Source organism: Pezoporus wallicus, unplaced genomic scaffold (genome assembly GCF_028554395.1).
Source record: "Pezoporus wallicus isolate ANWC-B61680 ecotype Strahan unplaced genomic scaffold, APGP_CSIRO_Pwel_v1 contig_11133, whole genome shotgun sequence".
Classification (NCBI taxonomy): Eukaryota; Metazoa; Chordata; class Aves; order Psittaciformes; family Psittacidae; genus Pezoporus; species Pezoporus wallicus.
The window spans coordinates 191993-205183 of NW_026636583.1; the positions used below are offsets into that span (position 1 = coordinate 191993).

At 47.8% G+C, this 13191-nt stretch overlaps 2 protein-coding genes across 2 annotated transcripts; one reads left to right on the top strand and one right to left on the bottom strand.

The window, feature by feature from the left end:
* Positions 1 to 684: 684 nt before the first annotated feature.
* ROMO1 (reactive oxygen species modulator 1) lies at positions 685 to 2655 on the bottom strand. Its single transcript, XM_057400848.1, has 3 exons — positions 2532 to 2655; positions 2081 to 2211; positions 685 to 1046 (listed from the first exon to the last, which is right to left on the bottom strand). The coding sequence occupies exons 2-3, from the start codon at positions 2209 to 2211 to the stop codon at positions 938 to 940; spliced, it is 240 nt and encodes a 79-aa protein (XP_057256831.1). The 5' UTR covers positions 2532 to 2655; the 3' UTR covers positions 685 to 937.
* NFS1 (NFS1 cysteine desulfurase) lies at positions 2625 to 12891 on the top strand. The gene is made up of 13 exons (XM_057400840.1): positions 2625 to 2724; positions 2843 to 2910; positions 3508 to 3624; positions 4179 to 4262; positions 4891 to 5043; positions 6051 to 6144; positions 7218 to 7352; positions 8716 to 8873; positions 10204 to 10309; positions 10473 to 10554; positions 11889 to 11972; positions 12082 to 12171; positions 12763 to 12891. The coding sequence occupies exons 1-13, from the start codon at positions 2640 to 2642 to the stop codon at positions 12824 to 12826; spliced, it is 1320 nt and encodes a 439-aa protein (XP_057256823.1). The 5' UTR covers positions 2625 to 2639; the 3' UTR covers positions 12827 to 12891.
* The last annotated feature ends 300 nt before the right edge of the window (positions 12892 to 13191 follow it).

The following is a 13191-nucleotide window of genomic DNA, read 5'->3' on the forward strand; positions in this document are numbered from 1 at the left end:
CCCTGGCACCTTGCAGACCTGCTGAGGGGGAAAGGACGGTGTCCTGGCAGCACAGCTCCTATGGGTGACCCCTTCCTATGCCCAGGGAGCATACAGAGGCACTGCCAGTACCTGGTGCTGAATGGAAGTGGCCACCACGGCTTCAGTCTTCCCCTCAGCAGGGTGCCCTGCAGAGCTTGGACATGATCTGTCCTGAGGGCAGAGCTGCAGGAAGGGCATTGCTCAAGGCCTGAGGAGGTTACATCACCCACATCCGCTGTCCAGGTCACCCTTGGGACTCATTGCAAGGATGAGTGCTCACAGCAGGAGAGGGGTTTTCCATTTCCCAGCAGTTTTAAGGATTTCCAGCTCCTGCAGCATGGCTGTACCTGTAACTGCTCTTCCCTGACTGCTGCCTGCACCACACGCTCCCGGGCTGGTTGGAGCCCTGAGCTGCTGCAGTTTGCTCTTGGTTGCAAGGACTTGCCCAAGTCCTTCTGGGCTCCCTCGCTTTTGCCCCTGTATTACTTGGAAATGGGGCTGACTTCAACCCACCCATGTGTGCAAGGGAGAAAGCTGACGGTTGAGTTGAAGTAGCCACAGGTAACTCCCCTAGACTCAGGAACACCAGTGCAACAGAGCAGCTCCGCATCAGAGCATGGGGCATGAGAGCTGCCCAAGTACCAAAGGGAGAAATGGGAGAGCTGAGCTTACACCTGTGAACCAGGAACTTTAATGTAGTACAAAGGATCATCAATTCTCATCCTCATGGGAGTAGGAGATGGGAGGAAAGTAGAAATTTGGTAAAAAGCACGTTTACAACCAGCAGAGCAAGGAGATGGTGCCTCATTCACCACGTCACGAAGAGCTCTTGCTTCCAGGTATCCAAACATTTTATTATGGTACAGAGGAGGAATGGCTGAGCGGGGGCACTCCGGGCTGGGAGCCACGCTCCAGGTTAGCAGCGGATTCCCATGCCAATAGCCATGAATGTCCCAAACGTCCCACCACTCTGCATCATCGTTTTGCCGACTCCTCCCACCAGCTCTCGTCCTCTCATGCCAATCCTGAGATGAAGAAAAACACAGGAATTACCCAGAAGCTGAAGCCTGTAACAGACACGCAGCAGAAAGCATCCGGTACAACCAGAAAATAGGTGCTTGAGCACCCAAATCAAACACCTCAGTCTAAGTGACATCTGCTTGTGCAGGGAGATGCTGTGGTGCCCCATGCTTGAACTATAAAAGCAAGGAGCTGCTCTCTCTATAGCTGTGTCATTCAAAAAGGACAGAACGGCTGTCACTGCTTCCTCTAAATACCCATGAGCTGTGTTTTCTGCTGGCACTGAACCACCTACAGACACTCCAGGATCTGTGAGAGAGCCATAAACGTTAAACGCTGTCAGATTCGACTTTGTGCCTCTGCCTCCTCTCAGGCTCTCTTCTAAACCATAGCATCACTGAATGGGTTTGGGTTGGGCCATCTCCGTGTTTAATCACAGATTAAAAAAGCATGAGTTCTGCAACATAGGAAGGAGCTTATTTCAGTATTTCCTGTCCATGGTTGATGTGTGCCAGCACCAGGCAGCGAGGAGCCGGGCTGGAGCACCGAGTGTTGGTTATCCCTGTGCTGGCGCACCAGGAAGGTGCGGTATTGCCTCATTCACGATGGGATTGCGCCAGTGCCAGCCACGGCTCTGCCTCCTCTCTTGCCTTTACCCCTCGGGGTCAGTATGGGAATTGCCTCCATGCAGGGAACAGGGCACCCAGGTCCCTGAGAGCCTCAGGGAGCTTCTGAAGGAGGAGAGGGCCGCTCCTGTGCCTGCACAGAGCTCCCGCTGGAGCCACCTCCCACAGCCTCAGCCTCCAGCACAACCTCGGCTTGAGCACAGGCAAAGCTGGGTGTCCCCCCAGGAGGTAACGCCCCATGTCCAGAGGGACCCATCTGAGGCCGGGGCTGACACCGGGCTCTCAAGGCAGAGCCCTGGCAAAGCTTCACCTCTGCGATGGCAGCGGCAGACCCGCACCTCCCCTCCCACCCCCAGAGCACAGGAGTTTCTCCCTGCCACAGCCTGCCCATGGGAACCGTTCCCTCGGCGTACCTGAGGCAGGAAAACGTTCCGAAGAGCGCTCCCGCTGCCATGCCCACTGCAAAGCCCATCATGAAACCCATCTTTACTCTGTCGAAGCAGCTGGGCTGCGATTGCCCGTACGGGCCCACGGTTACCGGCATCTGGAAACACAAGCACAAACCCATGGATTTACTGCTCGGTCTAAAACGCTCCTACAAACACCCCGGCCTGGAGGGGCCCGGTGACCGCGGGGCCCAAGGCTCTCAGAAGCGTTTCTCCGCTCGGAGGCAGCGGATGGGCCGCTCCGGACCCCCGGGACGAGGCGGGGCTCACGCCCCAGCGGCTCCCCGGGCAGCGGCGGCCTCCGCCCGGCACCGAGGCCTTCACCCGCCGCGCCGGGGCCCTCAGCGCCCGCTTCACCTCACGGGGCTTAGGCCGGAAGCCCCGCACCGGCCTCGGCCCGGGCCGCCCCCCCCCGCACCTCGCTCGCCCCGCGCCCTCCGCCGCTGCCCGCTCCGGCCTCCGCTTCCGGCGCTCTCCGTGACGCTTCCGGAAGGGGCGGGCAGCGGCTCGGGCCGGTGACGCCGCCATGATGCTGTGGCGGCTTCGGGCGGCCCCGCGGGCGGCCCTCGGCGTCCGGCGGCTCTCGGCGCCTGCGGCGGAGCCGGCACCGGGTAAGGCCGCGGTGGGGGCGACAGCGGCGGGGCCTGGGGCGCGGGCGGGCCTGGCCGGCAGAGCTCCGTGCGGCCGCTGCCGGCGGTACCTGACGGCTCCTTCCCTCCGTTCCCTCAGGGCGAAGCGGCGATGGAGGCAGCGCCCTGCGGCCGCTCTACATGGACGTTCAGGCCACCACCCCGCTGGTAAGGGCCGGGTCTCGGGATGCCACCGTCTCCTTCCGACCCCAGAAGGGCTTTGACCCTGGCCAGGGTCCCGCACCTCCGCTCCTGCTCTGCGGGAGCCGCAGTTGATACCCGCGGGGATGGGCGTTGCTTTGAGGGGCAGCGAGAACTGAACGTAACCAAAATACCTGGGTAACTTCCCGTGGCTTTTTAAGACCTTGTAGTTCTCCTGCTCAGAGGAAAGGCTGGGTTGGACAGGGCTTGGAGCAAGCGACTCTATTGGAAGGTGTCCCTGCCCGTGGCAGGGGTTGGAACTGGATGAGCTTTAAGGTCTCTTCCAACACAAACCAGTCCATGATTCCGTATGCTCAGAAAACCCCATTCTTCTGCGATTGTCTTGATGCAGATGGAGGGAGCAGAACATAATTGCCAGACACTTGGCTTTGCTGGAGGCTGTGTTGCATATAGCATGTAATAACCTCACGTGTTCAAGATCTGGCCTGAGCTACACCCAGACGCTGCAGGAGCATCAGTGCTAGTCCTGGGGCAGGGTGTACGGAGGGGATGGAGATGCTTTCCCTTCTCCGTGTCCAAGGCTGGGTGGTGTGTGTCCCACAGGATCCCAGGGTCCTGGACAGGATGCTCCCGTACCTGACATCGTACTACGGCAACCCGCACTCCAGGACGCATGCCTATGGCTGGGAGAGCGAGGCTGCCATGGAGAAGGCAAGGAAGGTGAGTCTCTGGCTCTCTGCAGCGGTTTTCCTGCTGGTGAGGAAGTTCAGTGTTGAAGGAAAACCAAGAGCAATGCAGGTAGCTCTCTGGGGGCTGGTTTAGCAGCCTCCTCCTCACGTAGCTCTGCGGTAGCAGATTTATTGCCAGGAAAAATAGTGAGATTAGAGGAATTGAAATGGCAGAAAAAATACTTCAGACTCCCTGAGGTCACAAAGTGCTGCAGCCATTGGGATAACTCCATTTCGTATCATTCTAATCTTAGATACGGGATTTTGAAAATTGTTTTGAAAGTAACACATCCTGGTGTTTTGTCTACTTAACTTTTATGTTCTTTTATGGCAGCCTAATGCTTAACACCGCTACTGCTGGTGACCCTTATGTAGTTTCTATTAATGCAGCTATTTAGACCATTGTACCTGTAGCACAACTTCACTAGATACAGCTGTGACCCTTTTGAGGCTTAAGGGGGTATTCTTGAGAACATTTTGCATGTTTTTTGCTACAGTGAATTCACTGTGTTTTGTCTTAACAAATCAAATTTGTCTTTCAAACAGCAAGTTGCGGATTTGATAGGAGCTGATTCAAGGGAAATTATATTTACCAGTGGTGCAACAGAAGCAAATAACATGGCAATTAAGGTAAAAGGTTTACACTGTTAGTTATTCATTGTGTTAAAATTACGCTCTTAAGAACTGTACACAGCTTTCAGCAGCTGAAATGTTAATATCTTGGGTTAGTTAGCAAATATTTGCATTCCTGGACTTACTGCTTGTGTTATTCTGCTGCATACGTGGAGGGAAAACTGGGATGTTTTGGTTCCCAGGAGGTGGTTTTGAGTAGAAAGTGTAATAATGTTTATCTTGCATGGACCAAATATAACCCTTCTGCTTAAGTAGTTAGAATCTTTATCATGAAATACGGTGGAGAGGCCGATTACAAACTTGTTTCTAAGACTGGGCAGTGTTTTAACTGTTAGGGTGTGCATCATTGCGTGTGACTCTTTATAAAGTATTGCTGTTAATAGTGTCTTCTCTCAGTGAAGACTTTCACAGGCCAGTTGAAAAGAGATGCTTTGGAAGACGAGTGCTGATGGAAATAGTGTGAATTACACATAGTACCTTTTAGATTCATGACTTCAGGGCCAAGAGGGAAGATCCAAATTAATTGTGTCTGAATAGTAATGTCTTGTTTCCGATCCTGGTGTGTAAACCTTGTTTCTTCAGTGACGAATGACAAATCTCTTGTTTGTGGGTTGTACCTGAACAGGGTGTTGCAAGGTTCTATAAATCCAGAAAAAAGCACATCATCACTACTCAAACAGAGCACAAGTGTGTGCTGGATTCCTGCCGCTCCCTGGAGACAGAAGGTTTTCAGGTCACGTATCTGCCTGTTAAAAAAAATGGGCTCATAGATTTGAAGGTGAGTTGTTTAGTGACAGCAAGTGGAAATAGTGGAGGGTTTGCTTCGTATTGATGCTCAAGAGGACCTTATATCCTCTTAGCGTTCAAGAGGAAAGGATGATAAATATCACCAGGTAGAATGAGAGTCACAGTCAAATGATCACAGCTGGAGAAGGATCTTCTGTTTTGTCTGGTGCTCTAGACTTTTCCTCAGCTAAAAACATCCATCTCTCATCCCACTGTTCACCTGCTGTCATTCATACTCATGCAGGTGGAGCTGCTGCATACCTTGTGGCGAGCCCAGTACATGACTAGGATAGAGCTGGCTTTGGTACGGGGGTTTAGTGATGAAATTTCATGACCTGAGCTACTCAAGGCATTAGAGACAACAGTTACAATACTCCCTTCAGACTGCAGTCTCTGCAGTGACCCTTCAGGGTGTACACGCCTCAGCCCTGCGATATAGAAGTCGCATATGCTTATTTTGTGATTTGTGCCTTACAATACAAGACAGCATCAGTTTTATTTCTGGCCTTGTCATCTGGCTTGGAGAGATGGTGCGTGTATGTGGTGGGCAGAGGGATCAGGCCTGCAGGTGCAGAAGTGCTAGTCGTGTTCGCTGGGGACTTGGGCAAACTCACTCTTTGCATGATGCTTTCTTGTATATAGTGCAGTTCCCTTATAGCCAACCTCACTTTGTTTATGCATGGCTTAAGCTGTTTTGTGGATGGTTAATTCATTAAAGAAGTTCAGAGGAATGTATGAGACACAGCAGAAGCCTGTTCTGACATGATTTAATTGAGTCCAGTGGCGTGGTGCATACCAGAGTTAGGATATGCAGTTGATCACACTCCTCTTCCTACAGGAATTTGACATTCACATGGATTAGTGCTCTTGCCAGGACTGTTTGTCAGAGCCCAGGGGGTTGGTAGGGGGCTGGTGGGTAGGATTTGCTGGCAAGTTGAAGGTGTGCACAGGAATCTTGCTTTGCTCTTAGCCACAGCTTCTGTTTGAATATTTCCCCAGGATTTGGAGGCTGCGTTCCAGCCAGATACAAGTTTGGTTTCTGTAATGACTGTGAATAATGAAATAGGAGTAAAGCAGCCAGTTCAGGACATTGGTAAGTATACCGTGGCTTCCAGAGGGCAAGGAATGTCACTTCCGCTTCATTTTACTTAGTATTTTTGTAGCCAAGTGCTGCTAATGCAAAAGATGTAGTATAGGTAAGAAATAGATAATAATACTGTCCCAAATAAAAACTTACTTTAAAAGGGAAATGCAGGTGAAACTTGGTACTTTACAGGGAGCATTGCAGCAATTGCAGCTTTGTAGCACAGATCAGCTGCCGTGTTTTGTGTTTCATTCTTAATTGTATGTTGGATAAAAGTATTACCCAGGATAAATGGCCAAATAGAGCTGACGTATAAGTTATTGAACACTTGTAGAGTTTAAGAGGAGAAACGTGCAGTATTTGGGGTGGGATGGGATGGTGACACCCTTTCTCCCCCCAGTATTGCCATATACAGTCATGAACAATTGGTTTGGAGGCTAAAAGGCTGCTGAAGAGCCAGGTTTCTGGAACAAGGAGAGGGTGAGCCGGGCTCTGAGCAGGCACATGGAGAGACGGGACCTCAGAGCAGTCTGGCAAAGCAGGTCACAGCGGTTCCTTGATAACACCATGACAGTGACAAAACACATCCCCTCCTGCATCCTTTCATAAGATGTTTGAGTTTTTAGGGCATTTTCAGGCATTGTCTCTGCCCTGGCATTTATATGGCATCATTCTGGAGGGTGCTGCTTTTCCAGCCTGTGGCAGGCATCTGATCCTGTTGTGCAGCTGATTTTCCTCTTGTGCTTACATTGTTAAGGCCATTAGTGTTGTCCCACTCTTGAGTGCCAGAGATACTTGGTGCCAGGCTCTGGTTCCCACAGTAACAACTTGATCACAGGTCTAATAGGCCAAGACTGGGGCCTCTTACCTGCTGACCTGCTTAAACCAGCTCGGCATCAGCTAGAGTAGCTCCTACACAGCTTTAGATGCTTCTCTGTAAAAGAAGCACAGCAGCACCCATTTCTTTCCTTGTCACCTCAGAACTGGTCCCTGCTGTAAATTGATTCATTGTTGGAATCATTGGAATCATCACAATTAGATGAGATAATGTGGGTGGTTTTGCACTTGTGTCTGTGTTACAGGTGAGATCTGCCGCGAGCGTAAGGTGTTCTTCCATACAGATGCTGCACAAGCAATTGGTAAAATTCCTGTGGATGTCAACAGCATGAAAATTGATCTGATGAGCATCAGTGGCCATAAAATTTATGGGCCCAAAGGTACTTACTAAAGTGCTTTTCTAGAGACTTGTTTCATGCCTACCTTAAGGTAACCGCACAAGGTATGAAGTCAGACCTGTCTGTCATAGTGACTGTTACTTAAACTGTAGAAAACTATTGGACTGACTTTGGAGTAGTTCAAGCACTGCTGCCAGACACAGAGCTGCAGTAAGCGGATCTTCAGTGCTGATGGGTTGTTTGGTGGCTTCACCAAAGGGAGAGACACTGTTTTATAATGGTGGCAGCATTAGGAGTTGTGACTCTTCAGGAGTCATCTGCTTGATGCAAAGCAGCACTGACGCTGAAGCAGTTGAAATGAAATAACTAGGTTTTAGGGCAAAGTTTAGGCCCAGCTGCAGCTTGCAACGAGGAGGTCAAAAGGTAACTGGAAAGTTTAAATTTGTAGTGATTTTTGCTTGCCTTCTACTTCCAGTGGCTTCTCCCCATCTCCATTTGTGCATCTTTGCAGAATGGACTTTAAAATCTGGCTGTGGATTTTCTAGCTGACTCCCAAATAGTAGAAGTTCAGCAATTGTCACTGTTTATTCAGTCTGTAAAACTGGATGTAGAAAGGCAGAAATCAGGTTTGCTGTATTTATGTGCTATTCAGAAACAAAAGGTAAAATTACTGTTTTTTTCAGTATGTTATGTTTTTCTGTGTGTGCTCTGAGAGCTAAAGATGTCTCTCTGGGCAAGGACTAAGGTTTCAACCAGTAATTTTGGGCAGGTGACAGACATTTCATAACTTCTAATGACCAGAAGTTGCAGCCATTCTTCTTGCTATGAGTCATTCGTTAGGATAAGCCAAGGCACGTGAAGGCATGAAAATCAAGTTTTTAGGTGAGGAGATGAAAGAAGGACACTGCCTGGCTGTCAAATCTGGTTCATCTGATCTGCCCATTGGAAACTGCTGCTACTGATGAGTCTCCCTAATAATAAGAAAGGGAGAGGACTTCTGGGACTGCTGCTGGCTTGGTAATCCAGGGAAAGGCGTTCTAGAGCTTTCAGCTGGAAGTCAGTAAATGAGCATCAATGAATGAGATATCTACACTTAAAAACTTCAGTGCGAAGAGGTGAACTTCATTCCTGCACAGGATTGTGAGAGGGAAGGGAAGTATTTAGTCCTTAGGTGGCTGAAGCACACTGGGAGAAATTGAGCTTCTCCCATGGCTGGGAGCGTGAGTGAGGAAGAACATAACGATTGGAACAGACACCACTTCCTAGAGTGTTCATTACGTTTCTCTCCAGTGAGGTGTCCAAATGAGTGTTTTCTGTGGAAATAAGGAACGTTTCCAAGCCTTGGAATCCCTTTTCATCATTTCAGAACTGGATATATACTAAGCCAGCTTTCCTCATTTTCCAGGGGTTGGTGCTATCTATGTTCGTCGCCGACCACGCGTTAGGCTGGAGCCCCTGCAGAGCGGGGGAGGCCAGGAGAGAGGATTGAGGTCTGGGACAGTGCCCACCCCTTTAGCAGTGGGCCTGGGTGCAGCATGTGAGGTGGCACAGCAGGAGATGGAGGTATGTGGGAGATTGTCTTGGATTCCAGAAAATAACATAAAGTGGCCAGATAAGTCTTAGATTTCTTCAGTCTTTTTGTGTGCATGTGCCCGAGTTAAATTGGATTCTTGTGTTGCAACATGGAGTAAATGTTTTGAGATCTTCAAGGATGTTTTGGGCAGCTGGAAGGGGATTTTCAGCTTTCTTCAGTTTCTTTTTTGAAGTGGCTTGAATCTTGTTTTTCTGCAACAGATTTACTGTTGACAGTTTCAGTGAAATACAGGTTTAAGTGCTTGTACTCAGCTCTCCATTCTGCATGCGTTTATTAGCAGTATCTCTGAGATGGAATAAATCATGTTCATGTAATATATATTGGAAGAAAATAAGACTTCCTAGCCCATTATTGTACCTAGCCAATGTATGTGAGTTCAAGTTTTCTGCAGCTTTTCAACTAAGAATTATTTTTTTCTAGCTTGGACAGTTTATTTGCTCGGTCTGGTGTCTAATCCTCTGTGTGCTGCTATATCTGTTTGTGGGCACCAACACATTCCTTACAGCTGGAATGTAAGAGTCCTTTAATATAGTGCCAGTGGGATGCATAAGCCAGATGTTTGTATGTACAGAATCAAGCTTCTTCCTGGGAGACAGGCAGGAATCCACTGTATGAGCTGGGCAGTTATGGAAGCTGCACAAGCCTCACATCTGGATTCTCTTCCTTGCCTGGCAGAGATTTGGCATGTCCAAGTCAAGTAATATTTGAGACTAAAGCTTTTTCAAGCATGTAAATAATCATGAATTGCATGTGTGTGTCTGCATCAGAGCTGATGTGCTCCAGAAGCAGTAGTGTATGGTGAGGAACGTCATGTTCCAGTCTAGAACAAGACACTGTGTGGGGGCAGTTCTCGCTGTGTAGATTGTGTTGTAAAAGCAGAGTTCAGAGTCATTTGCAAGACCGTGTCTTTATGTGGTACAGTTTGAGAGCTCTGAAGGAAATAAGGGGCACTTACCATAATAGATAGATACCCTTTTGTGTTGCAAAATGCGTCATCTTGCGCATTACCTGACTCGGTTCTTTTATGGAAGCCAATTTGGCAGCTTGTACATACAGATCTTTCTGAATGGTTTGGGATATTTTTGGAGGCTGAGCTAGCAAGGACCAAAGTGGTAATTCTCTGTTAGAACAGTCACTAGAGCAGGCAAAGCTTGATGGTTTCTTTTTCAGATGTGTTCTTTCCCTGCTTTAACCAAACCCAGCTGCTTCACCTGCACACAATTGGTGATGCAAAGCAGTTCTAGCGAGGTCAGACTGTGCTCTGTATTTATTCTGGTCTCTTTTCTGATTTCTTTGTAGTATGACCATAAGCGAATCTCACAACTGGCAGAACGACTGGTTACAAAAATAATGACTGAAATTCCTGATGTAGTTATGAATGGAGACAAAGAGCATCGCTACCCAGGTAACGTGAGCAGAGTCCTGAGCCCATTAGAACTGTCTGTGTTAGTGTCCATGATTCAGTAGTGCACTTCAGCTGCACCCTGTGCAAGTGCTGCCTTGAGGTGTAGGATTTACCCTCAGTTTCAGCTGATGGAAGTTTTATTTTCTGTTTCATTTATTTGTAGGATGCATCAATTTATCTTTTGCGTATGTGGAAGGGGAGAGCCTGCTGATGGCTTTGAAAGACGTGGCTCTCTCTTCAGGAAGGTAGGTGGAATGCGTGGGCAGTGTAGCAGTGAATTTTGGAGAGAAAATGACATCTGCTGATGGAGGCACAAACTAAGGAGTGGTCTCTGCCCTCTATCTGTGTACTGGGTTACTGAGTCAGCCTGGCATGGATTTCATTCCGAGATGTTTAAATGCCACATTTCAAATGAAGGTCAAATTTACTCACCCTGAAAGAAAAAAATGAACAAAAAAAAGCCCAAATCCAGGAAAATCAATCTAGAAATTTCTACCTGCCAGCCTTGTAGACTGATTACCTGTGATATCCTTGACATATAACTGCCAGTGACTCACTCATTCTAAAGGCTGCCAGCATTGGAGCAGTTTCTGTACTTCAGTGGGATTTCACACCAGTGGCAGATTGTAACTGCCCAGACAAATACTGGAACTAAATTTGCTCACATGGCCTGTATTTAATGCAAAAGTAGAGAGAAAATTGAATACACTTTATGGAGCTCTGTTGACTCTACAGGAGCAATGAATAACATTTCTAAGACAAGCTGGATGCCTGTGGCGCAGTTAATGGAGTGTAAAGATGCCCTCTTTCCCTTACCTATGAGAATGAAGTGGTCAGCAGATCTTGATTCACCGTACATTGGCACTGTGAATGGGAAGAACAAGTCTGCACATGATGCTCTCTGAAGCTGAGCACTTCTGTAATTTGAAAGTCTCTCTGAGACTCTGCTTTGTGCTGCATGTTGCAGCCTGTGAAAACTGAGTAACATCATGGAACCAGTTTTGCCTACTGCTTGAGATGGAAGTTTTCTCTGCTGCTGACAATAACTGGATCATCTTGCTCTGGATTCCTCTGTGCACTGTTTTTCCTTTATTTGTTCTGCTGCCAAATAGCAACTTGTAAAGGTTTTTTTTTTACTTTTTTAATGTCCTGGCTGTTTGTTTCCTTCTCTGGCTAGTTCTGTCTTGGCTCCTTTGTCTATTTTATACAGCCTTTGTTTCAGCCACCTCTTAGTCTACATTCCCACTGATTCTGCTCGGTGTTGTGTTTAGTCTTACCATTTTATCTGTGTTCTCTCTTCTTACCTGTTACCTGGTGCTCCTAATCTATAAACCTCATTCCCCTCTAATACCCTCCCATTCCTTCTTTCTCTTCAGCAGCAGAAATACCACTCTTCTTGATTGTGTTCAGGGTGATTTCCAGGAGGCTGGGGAAGCCAATACAGGTTGTTGTAAAAAGTCCTAGTAGCATGAAATGTCTGTAAGTGACCTGTTCCTTCTTGGAGGAGGTTAGGGAAGTGTTACTTCAGTGTGGCATCTGCATGTGAGCAAAAGCTTGACAGTGCCTTCCCTTTCCCCAGTGCTTGTACATCAGCTTCTCTGGAGCCTTCCTATGTTTTGCGGGCAATCGGAGCAGATGAGGACTTGGCTCACTCATCTATAAGGTGTGTGGAGTGGTCTTTCCTAATGCTTCCAAAATGTTTTCTGCCTAAAAGTAGGTGGTGGATTTGTTCCACCAAAGTTCTAGTCTTTGATGGTTTTCTTCTGGTTTAGATTTGGCATTGGTCGTTTCACTACAGAGGAGGAGGTGGATTACACAGTGCAGAAGTGCATACAGCATGTTAAGAGGCTGAGGGAAATGAGGTGAGCTGCCATCTTACTGAATATGAAGACTTGTTCGGTGTGGTAGTCATTTAAAAGTTGGATTTAGTTGAAAGTAATTGTTTACCTCAAAAATCTGGTGGTGTCTCTGTGTAAGCAAGCAGAGTAGGAAGAGGACTGATATTAACAGTAGTGACAAATAAGGAAACAAACCTTTTCCCAGATCCTGCCTTTGTCAGGGGAAGAATGCAAGTAGGGCAGGCACTTAGGGCAGTACCTGGAAGTCTCTAAGCCACAGATGGTGTTATTGAGTTTAGGTATCCATAAGTTGTTTTATTTTGGTGAAAGTGGAAGACTCCAGACTCATCTGGACAGTGTCAAATGTGAGGGCTCAGTCTCTGAGACACCAGTACTTAATGCCTGAAGTGGGAGCAGGGCTCTCTCACCTCTTGTATTTTGGGCGGACGACACAGTTGAGGACTGATCACCTGAAGCTCACTGACCTCCAGAAGGGGAAGGCAGGTAGATGGGTACCTCCTGGCTTCTTGTGTAGCTGATAAAAATGTCCGTTTGATTCTTGTTGTTGACGTTGTCCTGTGTGTTTTAACCCTCATTTTTCTCCTTTCTTTACAGCCCTCTCTGGGAAATGGTGCAGGATGGAATTGACCTCAAAAGTATTAAATGGACTCAGCACTGAGAAAACATCGCTATCCATGGACTGGATGTGGATTAAAATGTGTTTTCTGTACATTCTTGAGCAAATTATGCAGCACTTCTTATTTTTGACACTTGCAATTTGCCTGGAAAGTGACCCTTTCTGATCACAGAGTCTAAGAAGCCAAAAATGGAAATCAGTCTTTATGCCAGAGACAGGCAGGATGATTTAACACCCACTGCATTTATACTGACATACAGAAATTTATGCTAAAGCAGAATTAATTTGTCGATGTATTTTCTGATAAGAAAATGAAATCGGTGTGTTATTTGTGAGCAAGTGGAGTCCTGGTAAGAGGGACACCCATGTAGCTGTTCCCTTGCAGCCAGGCTGCACATTCCTTCTGC

Coding starts and splice junctions, on each gene's coding strand:
- ROMO1 (XM_057400848.1), bottom strand. CDS start 2,211: ATGCCGGTAACCGTGGGCCCGTACGGGCAATCGCAGCCCAGCTGCTTC. Junction 1,047..2,080: donor GGAACGTTTTCCTGCCTCAG/GTACGCCGAGGG, acceptor TCTTCATCTCAG/GATTGGCATGAGAGGACGAG.
- NFS1 (XM_057400840.1), top strand. CDS start 2,640: ATGATGCTGTGGCGGCTTCGGGCGGCCCCGCGGGCGGCCCTCGGCGTC. Junction 2,725..2,842: donor TGCGGCGGAGCCGGCACCGG/GTAAGGCCGCGG, acceptor CCGTTCCCTCAG/GGCGAAGCGGCGATGGAGGC. Junction 6,145..7,217: donor GCAGCCAGTTCAGGACATTG/GTAAGTATACCG, acceptor TCTGTGTTACAG/GTGAGATCTGCCGCGAGCGT.